At 37.8% G+C, this 15,022-nt stretch overlaps 2 protein-coding genes across 2 annotated transcripts in view; both read right to left on the reverse strand.

Moving 5' to 3' along the window:
* LOC120010982 (cytochrome P450 CYP82D47-like) overlaps positions 1 to 15,022 on the reverse strand; it is a 44,462-nt gene that overhangs the window by 1,443 nt on the left and 27,997 nt on the right. The gene's annotated exons all lie outside the window — the stretch shown is intronic.
* On the reverse strand, positions 5,895 to 7,822 carry LOC120010981 (cytochrome P450 CYP82D47-like). The gene is made up of 2 exons (XM_038861966.1): positions 6,816 to 7,822; positions 5,895 to 6,718 (listed from the first exon to the last, which is right to left on the reverse strand). Exons 1-2 carry the CDS (start codon positions 7,758 to 7,760, stop codon positions 6,095 to 6,097), a joined length of 1,569 nt encoding a protein of 522 aa, XP_038717894.1. The 5' UTR covers positions 7,761 to 7,822; the 3' UTR covers positions 5,895 to 6,094.

Below are 15,022 nucleotides of genomic sequence, written 5' to 3' on the forward strand. Positions count from 1 at the left end.
TACATATTCTGCCTCCGCAGAGGATGTAGCCACACTCTTCTGTTTTTTTGATATCCAAGTACAAGCTCCTGTCCCCAGATTAAAAACATATCCAGAAGTGCTCCTTAGATCATCATAATTCCCCCCCCAGTCGCTGTCACAAAAACCCTGCAGATTTAGCTGTTTATCATATTCATACATAATTCCATAATGTAGAGTTCCACTAAGGTATCTTAATACTCTTTTAGCACAACCAAAATGAGTTTGACTTGGACTCTACATATATCTAGACAGTAGGTTTGCAGCATACATCAAATCTGGTCTGGTAGTAGTCAAATAAAGGAGACTACCTACTAGACTCCTATATCCACTAGCATCAGCAGCTTCAGTACCATCATCTAGCACAAGCTTCTCAGTTGGAATCAAAGGCACCACAACAGAATTACATCCCTCCATGTTGAATCTCCTCAAAACAGCCTTAGCATATCCAGTTTGAGAGATGAATATTCCATCCTCACTTTGATCAACTTCTATCCCCAAAAAATATTTTAGAAGCCCCAAATCACTCATCTCATAGGTTTCCATCATACTCCTCTTAAACTCCATCACTAGCTTCTCATCATTCCCTGTAAGTATTAGATCATCCACATAAATGGAGATGATCAAAATGGATGATCCCTCTCTCAAAGTATACAGAGTGCTTTCACTGCAACTCTTCTGAAGCCCTCTCGTCTGAAAGAATTTGTCCACCTCAGCATACCAAGCCCTTGGTGACTGCTCTAAACCATACAAAGCCTTCCTTAACTTGTAGACTTTATTTTCTCCCCCTTCAACCAGAAAACCTTCTGGTTGAGCTACATAGACTTCCTCTTCAAGTTTGCCATTTAAGAATGCAGACTTCACATCCAATTGATGCACTCTCCATCTGCTTTGTGCTGCAATTGACAGAAGAAATCTAACTGTTTCAAGTCTGGCCACTGGTGCAAAAGTCTCATGGAAGTCTACACCCGGTTTTTGTGTGAAACCTCTTGCAACTAGACGAGCCTTATACTTTTGGACACTGCCATCTGGATGTACTTTCACCTTATAGACCCACTTTACTCCCACTACTTCTCTGTCAATAGGTCTGTCCACCAGCAGCCAAGTATTGTTTTTCTCTATCATTTGTATCTCATCCCTCATAGCCTTCCACCAAACTGGATCCTTCCTTGCCTCTTCAAATCTTTCTGGTTCTTGTATAGTTAAATTGCAAGTTTCATATATATCAGTGAGATTTCTGAACTTCATGGGAGGAGACTCTGGTTCACTATCTTCCTCTGCTATTTGTTCAACTATATTAGGCATAGAGTCTTCTACATGAGAATCTTCCACCACCACATCCTCTTCTAGTTGATCTTCAGTAGAATTATCCGCACATTGTCCTGAACTTGTGACAGCTTCAGATATCCCCAGAACAGTTGAATCATCTTCCTTCCAAACTGGCACTTCATCAAATATAACATCTCTACTAATGTGCAGCTTCTGTGTCTCCACATCAAAAACTCTGTAACCCTTGGAAACAGTGCTATAGCCCACAAAAATGCATTTCCTGCTCTTCATATCCAGCTTGGATCTCTTCTCTGCAGGAATATGGGAGTAACATACACTACCAAAAATTCTTAAATGAGCTGCAGAGGACTTTAATCCTGACCAAGCTTCAGATGGAGTCATTTCTTTCACTGCCTTAGTAGGACACAAATTTAGGACATACACTGCAGTGTGTACTGCTTCAGCCCAAAACACCTTTGGAAGCTTCTTTTCATTCAGCATAGATCTGGCCATTTCCATAATGGTTCTATTTTTCCTCTCAGCTACTCCATTTCGCTGTGGAGTATAGCTGACAGTGAGCTGTTTCTTGATGCCTTCCTCCTGACAGAATTTTTCAAAACTTTCTGAGGTATACTCACCACCTCTGTCACTCCTTATCTTCTTGATGACCTTCCCACTCTCTTTTTCAACTAAAGACTTGAACTGTTTAAACTTTGAAAAAGTTTCTGACTTTTCTCTTAGAAAATACACCCACACCATCCTAGAGAAGTCATCTATAAAAGTAAGGAAATATCTGCACTTGTTAAAAGACAATACCTGCATAGGCCCACATAAATCAGTATGTACTAGCTCAAGAACTTCCTTAGCTCTCCAAGACTTCTGTTGTGGGAACGGCATCCTATGTTGCTTTCCCATTATACAACTTTCACACAGATGAGACTCCCCAGTAAGAATTGGAAGACCCAGTACCATTTCTTTGTCTTTCAAAAATTTAAGATCTGCCATATTTAAATGACAAAATCTCTTATGCCACAGCTGATCGCGTTGCGCAGTAACAACATCTGCCTTAAATGCCACCTCCTCACTTCTATCAAAATCCACCAGAAAATTTCTATGATCTTGCATTTGAATGAACATAATCTCTTTGTCCCCTTCTTTATCAAATATTCTACAACCACCATTTGCAAAAACAAGTTTGTATCCATTTTCTATCATCTGCCCTACACTTAGCAGATTGTTGCTAAGAGCAGGAACAAACAACACTTTACTTATATATTTCACTCCTTCTGCAGTTTGAATCTTTACTCTTCCCTGTCCTTTTGTCTCTACTTTGACACCATTTCCTAGCCTTATCTTCCTGGAAGGTACACCATAGTAAATGAAATCAAACATTTCTTCATGACCAGACATGTGATTGCTACAGCCACTATCTATATACCATACATTCTTCTTCTCATTTGAGCTAAACTGACTTGTGTAAAACAGATTTTCCTCAGTATTGCTAAACTCAACAAAGTTTGCCTGACCATCAGATTTGAGACGACAATTCTTCTGAATGTGTCCAAATCTTTTGCAATGATGGCATTGAGGTTTGCCTTTGAACCAACAATCCTCAGCACCATGACTCATTCTTTTACAAATATCACATGGATTTCTGTTATGACTAGTTCCAGAACCCATACCTTTGTCAGTGGACTTCCAATTTGAACCAGTTTCATTCCCCTTCCAGCTAGGTTGCTTTCCTCGTTTAACTTCATCTCTGACTGAGACTTTGGCTTGAAAAGCAGATTCAATAGATTGACTTTGATCTCCTCTCCTCAACCTTCTCTGGTCATGGGCTTCCAAAGACCCTATCAATTCTTCAGGTTTTAGCACAGACAAATCTTTGGATTCTTCGATAGCTGCTACCACAACATCGTAACGTTCTGGCAGACTGATCATTATCTTCTGTACCAGCTTCTGATCTGGAACTTCCTCTCCAAGAGTACGCATCTGATTCACAACATCTATTGTCTTCGAAAAGAAATCACTTATCTTCTCTGCCTCTTGCATACGGAGATTCTCAAACTCTCTTCTTAGATTCTGTAGCTTCACCATAATCGTTCTTTCATCTCCTTGAAACTCCTTCGCTATTATGTCCCACGCCTCTTTTGCATGTTCAGCTCGTATGATTCGAGGAAAAATTGTTGCACTGACCCCATTTTGTAGTCTCGACAGTGCTTTAGCATTGGTCATTCTGTCTGTCTCCAACTCCTTCTTCTTCGTTGGAGAAAGAGTGCTTTCATCTTCTGTTTCTGTGTATCCACGATTCACTATGCCCCACAGGCCTTCCGACATCAGGAATGTTCGCATCTTGACTTTCCATGTCGTATAATCCTCCCCGTTGAACAAGGGTATCACCGGCATCCTCTCATTTGAAGAAGCCATATTATCTGTCTGCTAACAAATTTCAGTTCTCGACCTGCCGCTTCGATACCACTGATGACTGTAAATCAAACAATAACAACAGCAGATCAAGAGAATCAAGCACAAGAAGAACACAAGAGACTAGGGTTTTGTTTCCCCTTTTTCATTACTTTTCATATATCATAATAGCTTGCTTGATACACCTCAAACAACTACAAAATACTAGATCTTGACCAAGACCAAACTGCCCTCATACAGAAGGGCATAATAGACAGATCAGCAAACTAATATAAACATAATATTAAAACATGCAAACATGAAAGTCAACCAACAGTCGAGTGGGTGTAAATTCGGGCTGTCGGAACAGCCCGCATCACACTGGTGATAGGTAAGACTAGGCGGAAGACTATGCTGCTGAAAATAGGGCTGCTAATCCTTCCTCAAAATTGGACCTAAAGCCCACGAGCCCAGGTAAACACTCTCATCTGGTTTGAACTCCTGACATTACTAACTAAAGCTAAGAGATATAAATTCTTCAATTTAATTATAATTGTCAAAAACTACTCAAATAAACAGTTTTAACATCCTATTTATATTAAGTTTACAGAGCTCTGATAACCTAATTAAATCATGGCTTTCCTAACAAAAAAATTATTTGATTCCTAAAAGATATTAATTGATTTATAATAAGTGCTTAAAGTACTAGTATCAGAATCACATCGATCAAACGAGTAGTATGTGATATTAGCGGATCAACCGGCCAAGTAGAACAAAGATAACATATATATTACAGAGGATAGAAGTAACAATTTAACCCTAATTATATCGTACCTTTTCTAGTAGATGTATGCAACTTTGTGGTTGATGTGGCTACCTAGACAAATCTTTTCCAATTCAATGAAACTTTGAATTTTTTATAAACATTTCAATTAGTTGTCCCAATCAAGCATTCTGGGACGAGTTCTATTTAGAGCAACTACAATGGTGTAATTTTATTGGGGCGAACAAAATATATTGATGAATGTGTTTTGTTGATGTGTCTAGGTAATTTGTTAATGTGGCGAAGCCAACAAAATGCTAAACCTGAACCTTCATTGTTATTGTGTTGTTGGCTGTGCTTTTGTTGTGTGTTTTTCTTCTTATTATCGAGGTCAGGTTCATGCCTCCCTCATTTCTTGTAACTTTTGTTGTGTGTTTTTCTTCTTATTATCGAGGTCAGGTTCATGCCTCCCTCATTTCTTGTAATCCATTGAAGAGAGATTAATTTTTCTTCCTTGATTAATAAAATTCCGGGCTAAGCCCTTTTTTAAAAAATAAAAAAAAAGCTATCAAAAGTCATTGGATTTGGGGATCCACAATTCCCAAAAATTTACGATTGACATTAGAAAATTTCACAAAAGTTTTAAAGATAAGCAACTTCTCTTGGACTCTTTCAAGCAGCCTACCCAGATTAGATGTATTTGTCCCCTAAAAGTCAAATTGGATAGTCCAATAATATTTTCCTAAATCAAGATAATAAAGATAAGCTAGTGCCTTGATGGAGACCTTGCCACCTAGCGTAAACATCAATATAAGCTACCTTTCTTGGATTCTTTCAAGGTTTTCTTGTGGCTTGATGCTGATGCACACCTTAAGTCAAAATCAAGCACAGGAACTGAAAATTTTTCTGCCTACATTTGCAGACTATGGCACATAAACAAACAAATAGACAGAGAAAGAAGGTGGTTTTCTCAGTTGGATTTGAAGAGAAATTAAATCACGTGATGTAGAACTAGTGGTACGTCACTGGGAAGAGTCAATAACAAACAAGTTGATTAGTAGGATCTAAAAGTCATGTTATCAGAATTGTGCAAAACTTGATTGTGAGACTCATTTCGACGTGATTGTCAAGACTAGTCGTTATGTTATTAGCCCCACCATTTTTTTTTTTGTTGAATTCCACTGTTTAGGGTCTCCAATGGTTTTAGGGTTTTCGGACATTTTCATAATTTCGCGTTCTTCTGTTTTTCATTTCGTTAGGGTTGTAGTTGCCCTTAGGGCTTATTATATTTTGCTTTGAAGAAATTAATCAAAACTCGAGGGTGTTTTCTCTCTATCTAGTGGATTCCAATGTTTGTGATCTAGGTTGTTTGTTGATTTAACCTTAATCGTAGTTTCCGCCCGCGTCACTACGATTCTTCGACTTTGTAAGAATGAAATCGTGTTCAAAGCAAGTTTAACACTGCTTCAGTTAACAAAACAAATATATAACACTCAGATACAAGATTCCACACAAGCCAAAGAGGAAAACAAGCAAAGCATAATTACACAGTAATTCTAGATAGCCAGTGCCGCATACCAATTGAACCCAAACTAGGCCTTATTAGCGACAACTCGTGCGAGGAAATTCATTTTACAATCCTTATTCATAGACACTGGGAGACAAGCGAGGCTTGATCATGACTTCAAGTGGAGTGGCTTTGACGTTTGTTAATCCAGCAGTTTCAGTCATGTCAACTGCTGCATTTGCTGGAGTTGATATCTCAAACGCTTGGATTACACTGGCCAGCACCAACTGAGTCATTTGAATGCCAAACGCCCATCCAGGACATATTCTTCTTCCTGCACCAAATGGGATAAGCTCAAAATGCTGCCCCTTAACATCAACACCCTTGTGGGTTGTGAGAAATCTCTCAGGCCTGAACGCGAATGGCTCACACCACACTCGCGGGTCTCTTTGGATCTTCCAAAGGTTCACAATTAGGCGAGTGCCTGCCGGAACATGGTAACCATTTATTGTGCAGTCCTCAGTGAACTCCCGAGGTCCTGAGAGCGGTGCGGCTGGATATAACCGGAGTGCCTCTTTCACTATGGCCTGGAGGTACACAAGCTTATCGATGTCTGATTCGTTTACCAATCTTTCCTTGCCAACATGAGCATCCAATTCTTCTTGTGCCCTTCTCAATACAAGAGGATTGTTCAGCAGCACTGCGAGAGCCCACGTTATGCTCACGGTTGTAGTGTCAGTTCCTCCTGAAATTAGAACCTGCAAAATGAACTTATTGCATTAAGATGAAAACTAAAAACGTGCATGTAACCAGTACATAAGTATCCACAAAAGAAAGTGCAGAGGCAGCATGTACCGCGGATGTGGCTTTGTTAACTGTATCAGCATCAAAACCTGCAAGGTCGATGCCTTCCAGTGCTGAAAGTAATACATCCATGAAATCTTTCTCAGTATCAGCAGTCTCAACAGATTTTCTCTTCTTCCGATGCTCCTCTAACCATTCACCAATTATACTGTCCAATTCTTTTCCATTTCTCCTCATGGCCTTCTCAAATCCACCAAAATCTAGCCACCCAAGAAATGGAACCGCATCCCTTAAGACAAACAGCCCTGACAAGTGGAAAAACTCCCTAAATGCTTTTTGACATCGCCTTGACTCTTTTTCATCAGCACTGGCACCGAAGAACCTTTTTCCCGCAACCATCTGAAGAATCACATTCAAATTTATGTCCCCAAACCACTGCTTCATTTCAACTAAAACATGACCAGAGTCAGTACTCTTCTTCTTTGTCCACTGCTTGTGTAACTCCTTCACCGAATTCCCCACTTCAGAGGCTCGAACATGTTTTAGAAGCTGAAGCCTCCGGTTGGAAAAAAGCTCTACTGATATTATTTTGCGGATTTCACGCCAGAATGCACCGTAAGGGGCAAACGCAAAACCCGCTTGGTCATAGGATAAGAGTTTTACAGCTAGAACCCGGGGACGGGACGATACAGCTACATCGTTGGTGGTGAATATTTCCTTGGCCACTTCCCAACTACTGATCACCAAGGTTGGGAATAACCCAACTTGGATGGTTAAAACCGGACCGTACCTATCGGCCAAGGCTCCTAAGGCTACATGTGGAAGCTGAGATCCTGCTAACAGGGGCAGGTGACCGATTATAGGCCATCCACCCCCAGCTACCGGTGCTAAGTTTTGTTTAGGCAACTTGGACCGCCTTAGGACGTAGAAAGTACAGAGAAATATGGCAAAGAAAGCAACTATTGTAGCATTCGGGTATGGCAGAAGGAGACTCATTGTTACCCTGTTGGATGGTGAGATAGTTTCTGTATTAATATACTTGCGCAATAAAATTGTCATACGTTACTTAAAACTTTCTCCTACGTTATTTATGTATTCTGTTACTTTTTGAAGCCATGACAATCCCATTATCTTTCTTGTTTGTTGCAAGACACGTACGAAGGTTGATATCTACTTTGTTGCCATCTTCTCCTTGGTCTCACCTTATATATTCTGTTTTTTCTTGCTAATTTGCCCACACGTCTGAACTCTGCACAGTTCTTGTTGTGAATAATATCGTTTCAATTCAACGTAACAAATAATGTGGAAACAAAATAGAAAACAATTACAATCACATAGATGATTCAAGTTTTAACAAGGTTGGGCAAACTGCCTACTCCTCAGGCCAAGAAAATGAAAGTTTCACTAATACGAATGAAGGTTACACAGAATCCCAATGAGAAAAGCTCCCTATGCCAAGAACTACCCAAAATCTCACTTAAAACAACAAACAACTCTCTCACACTCTTTCCAACCAAAGCGGATCAACAAAACCCCAAAGATGTCAAAGAGTTGCCGCAAAGAAGAAAAATATGTCTAACTTATGTATTTTTTTAGGGTTTGCAACATATAATCTATTTATACTATACAAGGAGTTTTAGTTGACTAAACCCTAAAATAACCTAAATAAAATCCATGAGGCTCTCGAGATAGGGCAATTTGATTTGTCACCAACTTCGATATTCACCAATTTTCCAACAGTTCTCCTTCCCCATATTAGAGAAAGTAGGTATACAAAAAAACTTGAGTGACCTCTCCCCATTTTTTCAACAGTTCTCCTTCCCCATGTTGAAGAAAGCAAGTATACAAAAATATCTTTAAGTGGCCCCTCACTGAACCTAGTGAATATCCACCTCTCAACGCCTAGTGAATATTGTCCGCTTTGGAGGAGCAGACTCTTACAATAAATGTCTTACAGCACACATTTGAATTTTGTAACACTCTTCGACAAGACATCTCACTTACTGTCTGGCCCTGCTCCGTGAGAATAGACGTTATTAGTACAAGGAAAGGTAAGGGGTACCAAGTGATATTACTTGACAAGAATGGCACAAACATTTTCGTTGGTGTGATTATTTCAGTAAGATCATATGTCTTGATTGATAATATGTACGCAGGAAGGCTCACATTCTCATAGACTGCGAAATAATTAAAAGCTATTTTTATATCAAAGATCCCAAGGTTAAAAGTGTGGAACTCACGGGAAGGTGAGCCCTTAAAGTGGAAGATTGATGAACCCGGCTCGAATGGGCAAGCCAGAAGGTTGGGCAAAAAGTTATCAAGTTGGCAAACTATCGAATGGGCAGCGTTCTAAATCTCATATTGCCCAAGTGAAGGTGTTTTCTAGGCCAAAGAGTCTATCAGAACAAATCCCATAGGTTTGAAAGACTTAGGTCACAGGTCCAAAATATACAATATTTACTAGGCCCAAGGGGATGCTGGCTATTAAAGTCCTGGTCTTTGAACCCACCATAAAGTCTACATTGCCGATGCTCCTCCAACCAAACTTCAAGTATGGAATCTAATTCTTTGGCTGTTTTCTTCATTGCCTTTTCATGTCCTTGCAAATCCAACCATCCTAGAAGTGGAAGCGGATATGATACCACAAAAATTCCTATGAGATGAAAAAAAAAGCCTGACTAATTGCCTTTTGATTGTTGAAAAATAGGTCCTCAGAAACAATCAGATAATAGAGTAACATACAGAACAATCAAAGCAGTAAAGAGAAAGAAGAATGACACAAGGAATTACGTGGTTCGATAAAATGTCAATGTCCATGGAGTATGCGACTGTTTTCAATATAGGAATTCAAGTAGTACATTCGGCTAGGGTATATACCCTTTTATATCAACCTAGGTACTCGAAAACACAAGGAATTACGTGCTCGACTAGTACGCTACACTATCCTCTCTTACAACTTCTGTTTTCCTTAGAGATTTTAGGTATTAAATAATTCTTCTAATATGAGTGCAACGTACTAGCCGTGGGTGACCTCCTGGGAAAACAAAGTCGTGCGGGCTTGATATATCTTTCGAGAACTGAACAACCCTTGAACTTCATTCTACAAGCTCAATTATAGGCATTCTTTAGCAGTCTCCATTGATCCTCATCAGTCTTCCAAGATCATTCTTGGACCGCCGGAAAGACATGTATAAAAGTTGAACCTGAAATGATCTAAAAAATGATTGTAAGCTCGTTTAAATTTCATGCTTGAAACATAGGTTAGTCACATTCACATAATTCAAATTTTTAGCATGGAACATGATAACACATACATGAATATGCATGTAAATGTTCAGTTCAAATAAACATCATATGATCACATAATGAACCACATAAAGCAATATATAAGAACATAATGAAACAGATTCAGACAACAATTAGGGAACGGATTTTGAGCAAGTAAACGTTGAAATTTTTCAATAATTCCTTCATAAAAATGGTTCATCATGATGTGAATAAGGTCTCTGCCAAATTTCAGCTCAATCCAAGTTCACTTGATATAAAAATGTCCACCCCTCCATAGCTTCTCCCTTAGGCTCTTTCACTTGGAAAAGAATTTGTAGGGTCAGAAATTTTATGGAAAATAACATGAAATTCATAATTGGGAAAGGTAACATTAACCTATGGAGAGATAATTGGCTAGGGGATGACCCTATTTCTAATAGGATTGAGATTGATCCTACCTGGCCCTCTAAGTTGAATAGTTTCATTGTGAATGACAATTAAGACTTTGACAAATTAAATATCCTCATTCCTGATCATCTGGTTCAAGATATAGTTAGATATAATTTTCAGATTTTAGCTAGGAATGATTTGATGGTTTGGTCTCCTAATGACAATGGTTTGTTCTCTGTTAAGTATGTCTGTGATTCCATCAGAATTCGTGATGCTTATTCTCCATTATTTGACTCTCTCTGGAATGAATTAATCCCTTTAAAAATTTCTTTCTTCATGTGGAGGTTGATTCAAAACTCTCTGCTTGTGGATGAAGCCCTATTCAAAATAGGTTTTCAGTTGGTTTCTAAATGTCAATGTTGTAAAGACCATCCCCAAACTGAATCTCTGTTTCATATTTTTGTGGAAAATCCTATTGCAGTTGTTGTGTGGTCCTTCTTTTATAATCTGGCTGGTATGTCCTTTAGAAGTGATCCTATTCATATCATTTTGGCTGATTGGTGGAAATTTAAAAAGAAAAACTCAATCTTAGGTTCTTTGGCTTGTTTAATTCCTGTTTGCGTTTGCTGGCAGCTTTGGAAAGCTAGGAACAAGTCTAGATTCGAAGACCTTGGTTTAAAAAGCCATGAGATCACTAATTGTGTCATTGATCAAATCAAATTGATTTTTCAAAGCTCTTTCAAAACTCATTGGGACATTTGTAAAAACGCTTTCTTAAATATATTTTTCAATTTACATGTGAAGGCTCAAAAGAAAGGCAGGATTGTTGTTTTGTGTTGGAACCCTCCTCCTCATTTTTATGTTAAAATAAACTGTGATGGTAGTGTGCTTGGTCACAATGGTGATGCTGGTGGAGGGTGCTTGGTGAGAGATCACAATGGTCAATTTGTGACTGGTTTATCTAATTACTATGGCGCTTACTCTATTACCTAGACTGAAATGAAGGCTATTCATGATGGCATATGCCTTGCTAACTCCCTAAGATTTAATAAGATCCAGGTTGAATACGACTCTTTGGTTGCTATTAACATTTTGTTATCTAACTATCATTGTCCTTGGAAAGTTATTTATATTAAAAGATAGATTGAAGAAAGTTGTGGATCGATGGATATCCAGTTTAAGCACATCTTCAGGGAAATCAATGGTTGTGTAGATTTTCTTGCCACAAAAGCTTCCCAAGGTAAGCAATCTAGCTACTTTTGTAGGTACAACGATCTTCCAGCTCAAGTTAAAGGTATGATACACATTAACTCGATGGGGTTCCTGTCATGAGACATATTAACTGCTAATGTTATATTTTTGGGTTATCGTCTGCCCTTTTGGTTTGCTGTTATTATGGTTTGTTCTTTTCCTTCTTGGTGTTTGTTCTCTTGTTCTTTTTGTCCATGGGTTAGCTTTAGTCCCCCATTATAAACCACTGGAGAAGGGCTCTTCTTCTCCTCCTTATGATATAAAATTTATGGTTTCTTAAAAAAAATGAAACATTATAAAAAAAAAATCAGTTTAATGAAAACCAATTTCATGCAAGTTTCAAATTCATCACATAATGCATTGAATCAAATAGCATGACATGGTACAATCATCAAAACTAAAATGTAATACCTTTGGTCCAACACTAGCAACATTTTGTTCGTTTTGGGTCAGTTCATATTGATCTGCACGACTTTGTCCTCCCAGGCTCACCATCGATCTGCCCATATGCAGTTGCATATGTATATGATAATCCAATGTCTTATAATTTGTATCTACATACGAACATTGAACATCATTGTCCTAGAATTAGATGTAATCCTAATAAATGTGGTTACTCTTTTGGACATGATTGGTAATGTGCACACTATGTATGGAGGTTGATAGAGTCGACTACATTTCTATTATACTGCAGTACATCCTCAGGTCAACCTCCTTTCCACGAGTGTCCTTGGTTTGCTTTGCAGATTCTAACCTTCATCAGTAGGTTGAGAAAACAAAATCTCGTTTCTAGTTGCTTAACTCTACAACTGTAAGAAGAAAGTGAGTTCACCGGACCTCAATTCTTTTTTTCATCACGGAATGAGTCTGTCCTATTTAGTTTAGTTTTCAATATGCTTCTGTATTATTTTTTTTTTGTGAGCCTTCAATGTGCTTTGTTGACAGTCTTCTCTATTCTCTAATTAGCAAATGTCATATAAGTACCCCATTTGACAAATGTTGGACACATAGGTCCAACTAAATTTCTTCTTTTTTTTTCATTGTTTTTCACATAAGTACATGTTTTACAAATTTAATAATTACATGATCCGAGAATGCACATCTTCCAAACAAATTGTGGCATTCTTAATTATAGTTGTGTATGACAAGTGCATGGTCACTTTCTGTTTGGTTTATTCTTTCTGCAGAGGAGTAACCTTGAAATAGTTACTCTGAATGGATCAGATTGAATCTATCTTAATAAATTTTATTGGTTCTATTGTATGATTATTTAGACAGCTGGATTGGATTGATTTCTCTCTTATTTGATGTCTAAATTATCATGTGGATAGTTTTATTAATCGTGGAGATATATCTTGTTTCTATTGGATTGATCTCTTTACGTTAAACACCTTATCTCAAAAAAAGCGCTTATTGATGGTAAATCGACAAACCCTAAAAGAGGTAAACCAACCGGGTTCTTTTTTTTTTTTTAAATAGAGGTTAACCAATCTGTTTGATAAGACTGATTTAATGATAATCATATTATTGAGGGGCATGCAATTTCGAGACTGCGAAAGAGTGTCTAACCACCCATGAAAGTCTCCTCTATTCTGTAATCTACCAAAAACTCTTGCCATGGAGATCTTGGGCTACAACCTAGCCATGATAGTTTTCCTAAGTTGAAGAACTCCTTTGATAGTGTGAAGGAGAGATTGGAACTAAGTTATAATGCATTGTGATATTAGGAACTAACATAAAAGTGTTACACTTATAATAGTTTAGCGATAAAACACTCATTTTTGTCAAAGTTGGCACATCTAGATCTTTCGATATGTCACATTAATTACAAATTGGATTTTTTCCGGTCTCGAGATCATGTGAGGGACAAAAATGGTACCTTTTGATAGTTGAGAGACTGAATAAGTCGGAAAATAGTTTGAAGACAAAAATAAAATTAAGGTATACTTGAGGGGCGAAAAGTATTATTTAGCCCTCTCAAGTTACACAACACAAGTAGAGGATGTGAATGGGCCACTTTTGATCCAATAGTTGTTGGATCCAATTAATTAGGCCTAACTAGCTAACTACTCTGTAGTGTCTGCTCTCCTAAGCGACTGAGCCCAAACAAGTGGGCTTTAAGGGGGGCCATCATCAAATTACATCGGGGACAAAGCGGGGCCCTGAGATTGTTAAGGAAGAACAAGTCTTTTTTCCCTTTTTCTTTAAAAGTTGTGGTTTGTTTGAAGTGGAAAATCTAGAGCTGCTGCAGTAGAGATATGTTGGCTTAGTCATAAAATAACCAATCGATACCATGTCAGTTGGTATCAGAGCGAGGAGTTGACCTTGATTCAATGGCTAATTACGAAGAAGGAAACCATATCCGTGATGATGGTCGTGAGGTCGAGGCTATTTAGGAAGCACTTGATTCCCAGAGGCAGCATATAGAAGAGTTACGCGAGATGCTTACTCAGTTAATTTCTTGCTGAGGAGTTAGCCTCATAGGAACATGTGCCCAAACCTATCTATGGTAGAGATAGTGGTAGACATTGAATCTTGATCACCATATTCTTGTCGATCCTCATCAATCTCCAATGCTAGAAGATTCAGATTTGGAGAAGAATAATGAATAATGATGTAAGTATAATCCAAATTCATGAAGAGATTATTTGCTAGAAATGATGGATAGTTGAATCTTATCTTTTCTTTGAGTTTCAACTATAGGGATTGAGTAACACCAAATTTTTATTAACACCTCCAATCAAGAACTTAAGTGAGGATTCAGAACGAGGAGGCATTGTCGGGATTTGGGTGCATCACCACCATTTTTATTATTTTCTTTTGCTATTTATAGTCATTTGTTAATGATAAATCTAATAAATATAACAAGTTTTGTGGGATTATAACTATATCAAATATTGACATTATTTATAAGAATAGTTACAAATTAGAGTTATTGCAGACTTTTTTTTTTTTCATTTTTTGGACTCATTATATGATAATTTCATTACTGACACCATTCAACACTTTTTTTTCTCAATATATACAATCAAATTATCATTTAATAATCGATTTCCCATTCAACTACGGAAATGACTTTTCACAGTATTTTTGACTTGAGTTGGAAAATCTGTCTCATATGTATATATATAAAAAAAATTTTGAAAAATTAGGGCCCCTCATGTATATATATATTTTTTGAAATTGTAAGGTGTATGACTTGAACCCCAAAAGAAACACTCTGGAGATTTGTACTCTCAACCACTGACATTTCAAAATTAATATTGATATTGATTCAAAATTCTTAATGGGTAAATTTTTCTGGTTAGATCACCACTCACTCAATAGTCGTATAATTTCGAATGTTTTTT

This window comes from Tripterygium wilfordii, chromosome 12, assembly GCF_013401445.1.
Source record: "Tripterygium wilfordii isolate XIE 37 chromosome 12, ASM1340144v1, whole genome shotgun sequence".
Lineage (NCBI taxonomy): Eukaryota > Viridiplantae > Streptophyta > Magnoliopsida > Celastrales > Celastraceae > Tripterygium > Tripterygium wilfordii.

What these genes read in the sequence shown, in the direction of transcription:
- LOC120010981 (XM_038861966.1), bottom strand. Translation starts at nt 7,760, where the DNA reads ATGAGTCTCCTTCTGCCATACCCGAATGCTACAATAGTTGCTTTCTTT. An exon ending in TTAACAAAGCCACATCCGCG is followed by an intron (nt 6,719 to 6,815) that starts GTACATGCTGCC and finishes TTCATTTTGCAG; the next exon opens with GTTCTAATTTCAGGAGGAAC.